General features: G+C 45.0%; 1 protein-coding gene across 12 annotated transcripts in view; it reads right to left on the minus strand.

The window, feature by feature from the left end:
• PALM2AKAP2 (PALM2 and AKAP2 fusion) overlaps positions 1-13487 on the minus strand; it is a 253654-nt gene that overhangs the window by 5037 nt on the left and 235130 nt on the right. For 7 of the 12 annotated variants that reach the window (XM_040540362.1, XM_040540358.1, XM_040540364.1 and 4 more), the window contains 2 exons: positions 10282-12664; positions 2360-2538 (listed from right to left, as the gene is read on the minus strand). In XM_040540362.1, the coding sequence (XP_040396296.1) occupies positions 2360-2538; positions 10282-12664 (2562 nt within the window). Of the gene's footprint in view, positions 1-411; positions 451-2359; positions 2539-10281; positions 12665-13487 lie in introns of all 12 variants that reach the window. The other 5 variants (XM_040540360.1, XM_040540357.1, XM_040540363.1 and 2 more) reach the window with 1 other exon arrangement.

Genomic DNA, 13487 nt, shown 5'->3' on the forward strand with positions numbered 1-13487 from the left:
CTGCTACATACCCTGTAATCAGGGATGGAGGAAAGCCACAGCAGTTTCACGCAGTGTCAGAGGTTGCCTGGACCCCAGGTTCAGCTTCATCAGCTGAATGGTAACAGGGATCAGGGCAAGAATTTCTTGCCTCACGCCTCAGGAACGCTCCAGTCCTGGGCAACAGCTCCCATCCCTTTAATTGCAACCCCTCCCATGCCAGAAATTGTAATTAGAATCCGGGGGTTAGAAAACCAGCCACACAAACATTTGTTCATGAGAGATAAGACAGGATATCCCCCACGCACATTTGCATCCCGGTTTTGATATGAAACAGCACTGGCACACAGCATGAAAATGCAAACTGCAGCAACATGCACTTGGAACCACCATGCAAGAGGAAGCAAAAGTAAATAAGCAGTTGAAAAGTACCTCGGAAGTAACCTTGCTAGACAGTAATTTACAGGTGTACTGGCAGAAAGGGAAAAGACCAGCATTAGTACATTGAACAAGCATGTTACAACTAGGAAACAAGAACAATATGAAGAAATTGCAAGAACTGGCACATTCCAGAGTACAAGCAACTTGGTGTCATGAAAAAAAAAAATTAAAACCCATTATTTTTTTTTTAATAACGTTGCTTGGCCAGTCTCAGTCTTGTTTACTGTCAGTGCTTGGCTCATTTTTTTGCTGCTGCTTTTTCTCTTTTTCTCACCTGCTGAAGCCTACACATCCTCTTTGGAAGAAACTGCCCACTTGCTGGAGCAGTGAGATTCTTCCAAGAGCAGATGCTCCTGATTTGCCCTCTGTTTCTGAAGGGCAACACCTGCAAGCCCCAGCCAGAGCTGCCCTGTTGTAACCTCCCAAGCCAGACATGAAGCAGAAGGTGGTGGTGTCTAAGGGAGAGGCAGGGCAGTTGTCCTGTTGAAACCACTCTAGCCTTTTGGTGCACTGTATGTAGGCAGAAATGAAACCCTATAGACCAGTACTGCTTGGTGTGCTCAGAACGTGGACATTGAACCTCTCAAAGACCCCATCCAGGTGGCTGGCCAGGGGAGCAAGACTCATCACCGTGTGCCAGCTCACATCGCATGCCACAACAGGAGCCCAGCGGACAACGATGTCTTGCTCCAGTGAAGCTGACGGAGGTTTTTCAATAGCTTCAGCAGGAGAAGGGACCAGAAAGCTTCTGGTGTGTACTGGTAATTCATCTGCTTGTGCTTCAAGTCAGCCCTCCTACTATGTTTTAGCAGAAAAGCAACAGGACCCCTCCACATTTCACTCCTTCTGGTTCTCTTGTGCTACTTCATAATATTCACCAGTACAGATTAGGAGTTGCTAGACCAGTGTGGTCTGGTATTCACATTACAAACCTTCACTTACTTCTATATACCTAATGAGACTCTGCCTCTAATAAGAGTTACTAGAAAGCAGTTTGCTTGGAGCATGAGCTCCTTGCACCTGGGATCATCGTTCTGACGTCTCTGGGAAGTGCCTGGAGGGCTCTGGCTGCTTCAGCAAACACAAAACAAGAACTGCGTCCGTTTAAGAAGTTTTATATCTCACTTTATGTCTCACTATATTCTGCACTGACTACTCACACCAATAATGAGTATGAAGGAGAAATATCTTGTGCGTTCTTGGGAAACAGGCTGTGCAATGTATGCACTTGAATTTTGGGACTTCCAGCTATGAAATTCATAGCTCCTCTTACTATTGCCTCCAGTAAAGAAGATGTTAATTGGGTTGAACTCTACTACAGCAATAAGTGAAATGCAGGCACCAATTTCACAGACTGAAATTCTGGCCAATTTTCTGTTTCTATTTGTGTGGGAGAAAGACAACAACTCCAGTGGGAAACAGTATGCTGCACACTGAAGGATCCAAGTTAATTTTTGAGACGTTCCCAGTCTGGTTCTCCAAGGGACTGCTTGTAGCGAATTTATCCACTTACACTGAATCCCAAGCATGCTGGGACTGGACTTTGGGAGTCTATGAACAAAGGCATGGATACAGATCTGATCCATTAAGTTCAAAGAGCTGCTACAATAACACAGTGGAAGGTCTTGATGGTGTGTGAATTAAAATAACTGGCAGCTGCCTACTGCCTTTATTATTAATTTAATTAACTTAATTAATTAAAATGGATTTTTTTTGAGTTGCCTTTGATATTTGTACTGAGACTCTCTCTCCTACGCCAGTAGCCCTCATCCTTCCATTTCCATCATGCTGGCCCTTACAATGCGTTACAACCGTTAAACATCTGCAAGGTGATCTGACCAGATTCTAGGGTAATACATACTTTTGTTCTCCAAATCATGATTCTCGTGAATCATGGTCTCTGTCACACAGCACACACCGAAAAGGAAAGTGCACTTACACTGCTGTCATCCATCCTCTCTCGTCTCTTGGTTTTGTGTGTTTCATAATCCTCCAAAAGGGTCTCCATCAAGTTCTTGGGCCGCTGGGCTCCTGCAGGCTCCTCAGACGGCAGGTCGGGGTGTGAGATGGGGCCCTCTGCAGTGGGGGAAGGAGGAGGCTTGATTTTCTCAATCTTTCCTGCAATGACATGGAAAAGGAACAATCTCCTCTAAGATCAAGGACTCACCAAGTTGTTACCAAACGAAGACAGCTGGAGAAGCATTTTTAGCAGGGTTTGAGTGAAGAAGCAGTTTGGAATGAAGCTTAGCAAACAACCGGATAAACCAGAATGGTCAAAGGGTTTTAAAACACTCCCCCTCTTCCTGAAATCCACTACATCAAAATATTGCAAAACCTTTCTACAAAACCCAGCAAAAATTGCTACATGACACAAGGCAGACTTAACCCACAACCACTGTTTACAGGAGGATCTGGCTGGCCTATCTCCTACATGACTCACTTTGGTGATCTGGAAATGTATGTAAGATACTGGAAAAATGCAAGATGATTTCTTTTCTTCCTCAGACGATACCATGCACTGGATACCACTGTGTATTAGATATCCAGAGAAGGCAGTCTGGCTAAACAGTGCTGGCTATTTTTCTTCTGCCAGTGCTCTTTACCTGCCTTGTAAGAGCTCAAGGCTTTGTGTAGGTCCCTGATGTTACTCTCCCCTGGAATATATCCTGCAAGCTGCAGATGGCTACATTGAGGAGGCTACTGCAAGGAGCTGTAGGAGAGCTGAGGGTTGTCCTGGGGTGGATGCTGGCGGGACAGCATCCTCTGGGGAGGACAGCCTGTGCTTCTCATCGCCACACAAGGATCCAGCTGGCAGAAGACTGTGCATCGGTGGCTCCAGGGAGGAGAGCCTGGCTTGCCCTGGGGGGAAGAATGAGGACAGCAGGGGCAGGCAGTGGTTGTGGGAATGTGGGAATACGGTGTGGGGGTCCTGTCCTGCCTGACAGCAAAAATAAATGCAGGGACGAAAGGGTCCTATCTGTACATGCCAGAAATATGCTCGGCTACAATGGGAAAAAAACAAATGCTGAAGCAAAATCATGTTCCCTTTTCCATGTCATGGCAGATCTTTGAAATAAGACTGTTCAATGGATGGGGAATAAAAAATAAAACAAAACTACTACTGAACCCCAAACCACACAAACAAGTGAAGTAGCCAAAAAGATCATGCAGATTTTCATGAAATTTCCTGTTGCTAGACAAATGAAAAACCTAGCTGTTCCTTCAAAATGCTTTGTTAACACCAGTAACCACTAGGGAGCAGCCTTGAGATCTCCTCTAAGAGTCAGCAGTACTTAGTGGAAGAAGTGAAACCTGAGTCAATATTACAAGAAATCCCCTTGTCTGGCTTGTTTCATTTCTGACCAGCGCGGAAAACCCCAGCATCACTAGTTTCTTATTATAGGCTTACTTTAAGCTGGCTGATGCAGGGATGAGGCTGGGAATTTGAGCACCCCCCCAAGCAGAGTGGGTATTTCCATGAGCAGCCATCAACCTGCTCGTTATGTCCAGTGAGTAAAAAAAGACTGCTGGAAATGAAACACTTGGTTAAGGGTCAGGTATCCTGTTTTATTACTTCATTCTCTCAGTAGTAAGTAACTCCTTGGCTGTCCACCCGTCCCCAGGGATGCAGACCCATCACGGGCTGCTCAGTCCTACAGACAAACCTTGTTGCAGCAAACAGCCCTTTCCATCCCCTGCCCCTGAAGAATGATGCGAAGCGTGGGCTTTGGGGATCCACATTTTAGAGGGGGGATATTATCTCCAAGCAGACCTATCCTACCTGGGTGGAGGGCCCATCCATTTCCACGCTGTGACAGCAACACTGCAGCAGCCTGCAGCTGTCTGCATCAGCAGTGCCACAGTTCCCTTTGCATAAATAGAGAAGCCAAGGTAGAAATGTGCCTTGCCCACAGCAAAACACTGGTTTGTTGGTTTGCATCCACAAGAAATTACCCTTATGCAACCATTTTGTCTGTGTATGTGTATGAATTACGCTAAAAACCAGAATTCAGAGCCTCATTTTGACCACTTCTCACAGAAGAGCAAGTCTCTCCTGTAAGCTCCTAATAATTTGGTGAAAATGAGTAAGATGGTGGGAGTGAGAAAATCCTACCCATGCCAACAGTGTTGGAAAGGCTGGCAACTGGCACAGCCAAGGGGAGGCTGTGGTTAGGTGACGGGGCCTGGTAAGGCCTGAGGGCTCTCAGATCCACCACAGATATCCCCACGTGCCTGAGCAGAGCTGGGCTCCAGCACAGACCTCCTCTGCCAGCTCAGGCTATGGTAGACATGTTGCTGGGTTCATTTTCTTCTGGCAGATTTCCATCCAGATAAGTACCGTTCTCAGGCAGTAGGTATGTTCAGCATAAAAGCATCATAAGACGCAATGATCACAGCTGCTTTCGACTCTTTCTATTTCGCCTACTACCTGATCCACTCAGACACTGCTGGTGGTCCTTGCCCAAATCCACGCTGAGCAATAATGGACTTGTGCTCTCAGTCAAAGGGAAATAGGGTCACATTTGTGGCATACCAGAAGAACTGCAGCCCCCAAGTCACACTCACATGGTAACAGAGGGTATCAGCATCCTCCTCCTCCAGGGGAAGGCGCTTACCTGTAAAGTTGTGTTTTTTCCCCTCTGTTACAGAAATTCTTTATGGTCTGTGAAAAATATTCTGTGGCCTCAGTTCTGGTGGCAGCTGCCCCCACTGTATGACTTCAGGGATCAATTAGGAATTTTGATTTCTCTTTATTTCTTCCCCTATTTTCAGCTCAGAGCTGCTGCTATGCCCCAGTTGAGTGTCTTTAAGACATCTCCTGGCACCTCTGTGCAAAATGAAAGTCCTGGAAGAGCTGGGGATGGGTCAGCTCCATCCTAGCCAAAACCTCTGCAGACTCCTGAGGAGCAAGAGGGGTTTTGAAGAAGGTGACTTAACCACCCCTCGGAGCTGATGGGTGTCCAAGCATTTGCTGTAAGCTGAGGAAGGGTGGGCTGTGCATGCCCTGCTGGTCTGCTGAAAAAGTAGGAAAGTGTGACAGAGGAGAGGACCTGGAACAAGGGCCTGAGCCACCACTAAGTAACCGACTGGTACCAAGGACCAGCATACATGTTAATTAGGGTACAAAGGAGATGAGAAGAATCAGCCTTTGTACAGGTAAGAGCAACTGCTTCCTGTTGACATTTTTAAGATACCTGCACAGCCGAGAAAACTTTTCAAAAGAAGGTATTTCAGCAAGATCGATCTTTTTAGAAAACTAGCCTGTGCTGAAGTCAGGGGATAGCTCAAATATCTACAAAAATACTACCCCTGTAATGCGGAGCCTCATTACCACTCCAGGTGAAACATGGTCTTTGATCTTGAACACCAACTGAGCAACATGAATATGCAAACACAAACAAGCAAACAGAAAAAGAAAGAAAGAAAAAAACAAAAAACGCACACTGCGTTAAGATCCTTTCACTTCATGTACATTCTCCACTAGGGAAAAAATAAGAAAGCAAATGACAAATGAGCTGGGCTAGTAGGCTACTAAGGCACTCCTGGAGATGTCCTGTCCAGAGGATGAGCACGCCAGATCCTTGCAGAAGGGAATGAACTTTTCTTTCTCCATACTGGTGCTTATGAAACAGCAAGGAATCAGTATCTTCCATGAACTCACAGGCAGCATTTCTGCTCAGGCATTTCTCAAAATTCTCATTTTAGAAAGGGGTTCATGTATATGTATTACTCCTATTCTTACTCTTTACACCTATAATTGGCATTATTAACTTTGCAATGGTCACAAACATAAAAAATATCTTGCTCCAGAGTTTTTGCTTCTCCTCCCACTCTACAAAAAGTCTCTCCACGCTGAGGTTGAACCTGAGAAGTTTCCTTTAGTGTAGGTATTTATTGGTGAAAAAAGAGAGTGAAAAATTGTTTTCAGGCTGAAATGGCTCCTCTGACAGAGGCTTACACTCCACAGCTGTTACTCAGGAGAAGAAAGCCAGACAGACAGCATGCCCAGCATTCCTCACCATGTAGAGGGAAGAGTTACCCTGACATTAAAAGATCCATGATCACTCGCATTCATAAACTGCAGTTTCCCTCTGGGCTTTTGCCTTCCTGAAAGTCTCCCATTCAGCTCACGAACTGGGAATGACAGAAGACGGCTAATTGGTGGGGAGCTCTCCCAGGCTGATGTGCAGATGGGGCTGAGCTCCTACACAGGAGAGCAGGGAGTGCAGCGCTGCCTTGTGCCTCATGCAGCAACGCTTTGGTCACAAACATCAAAAAGGGAAACGTGGCAGCTTCATGACAGCTTCCGCCAGGCATGGCTTCTCATGCTAGGGATTTCCCCCTGCCTTGTCATGAGACAGCAAATATTCTCTCTGACTGAAAAGCCTCCGCTGAGCCCAGCCCCCTCACATAACGATTTTCACAACTCAAAAATAAACTTCCTTTGCTGAACAGGATTATGACAGACAGGCACCGTATGCACTAAAATGCAAATTTTTCATAGTCCAGGTAATTCTAACAAAAAGGATGTGGTCATTACATCATCAGATACAGACTGGAGCCCCTCGTGTCACATGCTCATCACCCTGTCCTAACGAGCTATCAAACAGCCCAGCTGATCTGCCCAGGAGGGATGGTGAGCCACCTGCATGTTGTAGGAAAAAACCACTGGAGCACTGTGCAGCTACTCACCCTTTCCATGTTCCACCTTAGAGCAAAATAATGCAGGAACCGTTCAAACTGAAATACAGTTTCACAAATATTTTGGGATCCACAGTGTCTCTACTTTTAGCCATCATTTAAGCCAGATTTTTTTTTTTTTTGGCCAGTCCTGTGTTTCATTGTGCAGATGTAACTTCTGAGGAAAGGAGTTCGCATAGGTTCTTCCCTTCACCATTCTGACATGACTCTGCAGGTCTTCTCCTGTATATGCATAACACATAGACATCATTCTGCTAAATGACTCCGTGTCTTGCTCCAGTGCTCTAAGGTGGGTTAAAAGGCATCTCTGAAACAGCTTTAAAGGATACTTGTCACCAATACAAAGGTTTATTGCTGGTATCCCTGTGGGCTTGTGTTGAGAGGCTGTCAGATGCCAGCTGTGGTGGCATTTCCATGAAGTTGTATGTCAGGGTGGCAAAACAGCCTGTTTGCTACCTAAAGTAATTAGCAGTTATTTCACACATACACCCACGTGAATCGTGTTAATCTTCCACACTCAGTCAAAATAGCAGTTCAGTTCACTGCAGTCATTTTTTGCTGGTTTGTGTTTCTGTTCCTGCATAGTGGCAGTTCCCGGCAGCGAAGGGGGGAAAGGAGCAGTAAGTAACCAGGGAGCACCAGGAGTCCTAGTAAAGCTGCTCTACCCATCCACCGCCAAACAGCAACCTGAGAGGTAGGTCATTTCTAATCAAGTTAGTTACTGCACCTCCTCAAAAGATTTCTGGTGAGTTTATGCCTCCCCACTCAAAGGATAATAACAGATTTTACAAATTTAGACTTCACCCCCTAGCCCCTCTCTGCCAAGGCACCCTGAAGATGCTAATTCTCTGGCAAAGGCAATTTGAAGACAGAAGTGCCTCCGTTCCTTCAATTATTTTATTTTTTTTTCCACAGCAAACTAGATGTTCAGATTACAGTATCATGCATGCTCTAGAGCATATTCCTCATTATACCCATCTATACCATACTTTTTGGCTCTGTAAATCACCTCTGTAAGTGTCAGGAGTGAAGTATTACAGCCAGATTTTGTTGCCTCTGCTGAATCTCCTTTTGCTCCTATTTTTGTAAATCCTGAAAAGGTGCTGTGAAATACTAAAACAGAAGTTGCTGCAATCTTCCATGGGCTTGCGTGGTATTCTTTCTACTTATTTTTGAGGATACCTGCAAGCTTTACTTGCAACACAGCCAGCTAAGGGCTGCAAGGACAAGGTGAGCTGAGAGTACTCACCCTGCACCACCAAGGACATTGAGCTAGCTTACAGCAGCTGAGAGCTCTGCTGAGGCACATCCACTGTTTAGAAAGCAGTGAAAGTTGAAGATTTAAGAAAGTCTTAGACAATGGTCTTTCTGGTTCATTTGATCCATGACATCATTACACACATTCATCTTTTTCCTAGAAATGAATTCTTTGCCTTGTCACCAGCTGCAAACTGCAGTAATTTGAGTCATTGGCAAATACATCCCAATTTTCTTTCCTGAACATACGGCAGTTGGACATTTAAAGAAAACTGTCTGGAATGATTCATTATAAATATAAGTTTATATTCTCATTAAAATGTAATTTACAATGAGCATTTTAACATCAGACAAAAAGTAAATGCCTTGTTGCGTAGAGAAATAAGAACTACCAGAAGTACACTGTTTTCCCAGATGCTCTGTTAAAACAAGCATTAGTGTCAGCAGCCCTTCCAAAATCACTTGTGAGGAAAATGCAACCATTATCAGCCTCATTTCAAGCACTTGAGCTACAGATGATGCTGTTTTTCAAAGTGGTCATGAGCACACCTTTACAGAATGAGGACTTCTACTAGCTGAAGACCATGGTGCCATGTCTCTTACATCTTGTCAGATACTGCTCAAAACACAATTTTTGGAGACTCCCTATCAAAAAATTCTGTTCTACAGGAGTAATAATAATAGCACTCCAAAGAATTTATCAACATCTGCTACATTTTTATCTTTTTTGGCAAGAAACACGGGTTAAAACCATCTTCTTCACAGAAGAAACAAAAATGAGTATTAGCTATTTATATGCTGCATAACATTCCCAAGTTCAAACTCTAATTGGGTAATGGACTCAATCCAGACCTTTTTGAAGTCTTCAATTGCTTTCAAAAGAAAAGAATCATCCTGCACAAGTTCTGAAAGCATTACTGAGGCAGTCAATGATTAATGGAAATAAGGATGGAATTTAAGCACTCTGGGTAAAATTAATGCTTCTTCACAATGACCGTGGTTAATAAAAACTTCTAAGTGCTTGCAAAGCATATGTAAATCTATACTCATAAAAATCACTACATAGAAATGAGCTTGGCATGTGTTTCTGTTTGTGTTTTTTTTTTTTTCCATTTCAGTTTTTTTGATATCTTAAGAAGGCATGAGTGCTTAATTTTATTTTTGAAAGGGGAAAGGGAGAGAGATTTACACTGTAACTGCTATGAATGCAAGCCACCATAAGGAACCAGAAGCTGATGAGGCAGAAGAGGACTTCTACTGAATCTATTAAACACTTTGTTTGAGACACCTGTTTAATTCAGTAATGAATGACATAAAATGAAATGCATAGCACTGCAAAGCTCTGGAGATCTTTTTACCATGTAAAGTTCTCTAAGAAAGCCAAGTAATACCTGACAATAAACAGCAAAACACACACACAAAAAGGTATCTAATGCAAAATCTGGAAATCTCAGCAACCTTAGCACTTGCTTAGTGACTTGCAGAAAGTCTGTTCAAACAGGCCTTGTATGCTCAGCTTTCAAATAGCCACATAGCTGCAAAAAATGCTGCAATCCTTCCTCATGACAATCCTAAATTTCGTTTTGGGTGATTTGAGCAGCACAGCGATAAACATGTCATGCTACAACATGGCAGGGGATGAACACCGTGCATCATTTTCTAATAATGATCAGTAAGGTACATAAGTCAGTTCTGCGCCAGGTGTCCTCACAGACAAAAACCTGTGTTGTCACAAGCCCTCCTCCTGGCTTGAATGTTGCAGTTTCCAGGCAGATGAAGTCATGACAACTCTCCCACCCCCCCTAAAACAAACATTGTATTCAACTAAAAGTGGCACAAAACTGAATCTGACCCGACCCTACTGTCATATTTTGTTTTCCCTCTGATGCTTTGGGTGCTTACCTGGTGCGGTTTTGTAAGACACTGTTCTGGTGGGCAGGGCTGGTGCGCTCTTCATAACAGGGCTGGGGGCCACCTGCAGACCTTGCCGCTGCCTCTTCAGCTCCTCTTCTCGCTGCTGGGCAGCTCTGATCTCTTCTTCTATCATTGACAAAGTCCGCTGCTTCCTCGACCGTAACTTGAAAGGGCCCACGGTCACTTCAGGCTCCTGTGTGGCAAGGATGGAGGCAGTGCTCCTCAGCTCAGCTGCCTCTGAATACTTGCTGAAGTAGCTGACTTCATGCCTGTTTTCCTCCACAAGGAATGGCTGGGTGGCAGAGTACGCAGGCGACTGCTGCAAACTCTTCCCTTCCCTGAGTCCTGAGTCTTCCTCTTTTGATGTCTTTGGTATGGTGTCCCTTTTTTCTTGAACAGGTGAGGATACCTGGGGTGGCTCAAACATCAGGTTCTGCTGCTCCTTGGAGGCTGGAGCTAGCCTCGTGGCGGCTGCCTGCTCTTTGACAGAGATCTCCTGCTCTGCTGGGATCTTTCCTTCCTTGCAGTTTGTCTTATCTGCTTGCTCAGCTATGGCTTGTTGGATGGCATTTTGAACAAGCAGGCCAGCGTGGTACTCCAGCTGGTCATCGATCACCATGGAGTCTGCCAAAGTGGAAGAGAGCGAGTCACATCCCGGGTCACTGAAAGATTTGGAGATGCCTTCGTCCCTGCACTCTGCCGGAGTGTCGGCCTGTGGTGTCTGCGGCAGGGAGAAATCAGCCAGTGAGCTTTCCTGCAGGGCGCTCATGGTCTCATTGGAGGCACCGCTGTCACTGATGTTGTCCATGCTGAAGTCATTGGAAAGGGTCTCCAGAACGGTGGTATCCTGAGACCTTACAGACAGGTCATCCAAACCAGAGTCAAGCTCCTCAGGAGGTGAGGAGGCACTGGCTGACTTCGGCAGCTGGTCTAGCACACCCTGCCCGTCATCCTTCACCACTGTGAAGACTGCTCTTGCACTCATGAACTCTCCATCCTCTGCCCACAGTTTTGATGCCTGTCCAGCTCTGGAGCTATCACTACATGGTGAATCTCTCATGGGGTCAGCAGTGTTACTCTGAGTATTTGTGTCATCCTCTGAAGTACAGGAGACCTTCTGTGCTTTGACAACAGTGACATCACTACCCTCAAGTTGTCCCATTTGCCCGTACACCGAAACGGGTCTTGTCACAGTGGACAGCGGTCTGTCTACAGGTGAAGGATTGAGGCTTTTGTAGAAGGGTTTGATGGAGAACATCTTGGGTGTTCCTGACCGCCTTGGTGGGACCTGACCCTGAGATGGACCTGAATGCTCCATCAGCTGGAACTGCTTTCTGGCAGCTGAGAAATCAATTTGCTCTGTGACAATATCCTCTTTCTTGATATTCACTGGCTCTGGTGGTACAAAGGAGCAGCTGACCTGTTTGGGGGATGTTGGTGTTGCACCTTGCTGCTGTTGTCTCTCCTTGCGCTCCTTGTACTTCTTGTGGGATTCCAGATGCTCCTCATCCAGTTGCTCCTCCAGGGTCTTCTCCTGGGGAGGATTCCACCATTTGGCGGCAATGTTGGGGTTTTTCTTGACAGCCTGGCTTTTAATGAGTTCCCTTCTTTCCTTTTCAAGTTCCATCATCTCTTCCGATGGTCTCACTTTGCGGACTCTGTACTTTTCCTTCTCATCCTCATCTTCAAAGAGCTTAGAGGGCTTTTTGTCTTCGTGGAAAGCTCGTAGTTCAAACTTAGCCTCTTTCTTAAGGGTTGTAAAAGTTGCTTCTCCATCCTTAGAAGATCTTCTAGAACTGTTTGAAGAAGTAGGACTTCCTGGCATCTTCAGGCTCTCCCTAATGTCTTCCTTCAATGAATGCCCATTAGAGTTCAGGTTCTCATCTGTTACACTAGCTTCATGTGGTTCAACTACCAAGGGTGCCTGCTTATCAGCTACATTTCCTTCCCCTTCATTGGGTACTGAATCACTCGGGACATTAACAGATGCTCCTGAGCCATCCATAATGGTCACAGCACTTGGTTCAGGGGAGGATGTCCCATTAAAGGTATTATCTGTGGCAGAATCACAGCAGTTTGCCTCCAGCACTTCATCTAGGTATCTGATCTCTTTAGCAACTTCACTGTCCAGAGATTCATGCCTGTCCTTAAGTCCATTGTGGCTGGCAGCAGGAGAAAAAAAGTGGGTTGGATTGTCTACAGGATTTGGTGAAGCCACTGTGGTGATGCTTTTATGTTCAGAAACTGGAACTTCAATTTCCATTTTTTCTTCCTTTGCAGCAAGCACAGTAGCCGGCTCCAAAAAATTGGCACAGTTTTGGTCTCTGTTTTTTTTTAACCTGATGTCATCCTCCGGGTTTCGGGAAGATTTCTAAAATAAAAGAGAACAAAACTATGACGAAGTCCAAAAAAAGAAGCATTTTATTTTACACAGAGTAAACACCATCTGGAAAGCAAATCCTAGTGGTTTTTAAACTTGAGATTCAAGCAGCCCTTCACAGAATTAGAAGGCAAGGCAAATCTTTAATACTTACAAAAAAAATGAAAGTTACCTTACAATAAACTGGACAAAAGACTAAAACAACAACAATCTTTCATTTAAGTATTTCCCACCTGGTTGTCATCTTCACTTTGTCATTATTTTATGTCTGTGTTCAGGTCTGACACTAAAAATGAGCTCTGCATCTACAACTTACTAATGACTTGGCAGTTTAGGTTCTTCAAAGGTTTGCACAGGCAGCACACAGCTCCTATCATCCCTGGTATTGTAAAAATGTATTCCACACATAAAGAAAATCTCAGAATGCTTCCACAGATGAAAAGTATCACTGCCCCCATTTTTCAGAAACAGATGCTAGCATGCAGAAAGAATAGGCAACTCATCCCACATTAAAAAGGATGGGACAACACCAGGGGATGTTCATTTCTCAGTGGATTGATCCTGGTCGTCAAACACAGGGTAAAATTACATGGTGCTGGAAAAAACGGGGTCTTTCTCCAGCCCACATGGAAACACTCATGCAACTGGACCTGGGAGACGGGAAGAGTTCTCGACTCCCACGGCAAGGAGACCACCGCAGCAGGCACAACAGGGACCAGAGTCATGGTCTGCTCCCTCCCACGGCTTTGATCTGCAATACAGATACACCGGACTCGTATTTCCCTATTATGTCTTGCCTCTGCTCTCAAGGAGG

Source organism: Cygnus olor, chromosome Z (assembly GCF_009769625.2).
Source record: "Cygnus olor isolate bCygOlo1 chromosome Z, bCygOlo1.pri.v2, whole genome shotgun sequence".
Taxonomy (NCBI): Eukaryota; Metazoa; Chordata; class Aves; order Anseriformes; family Anatidae; genus Cygnus; species Cygnus olor.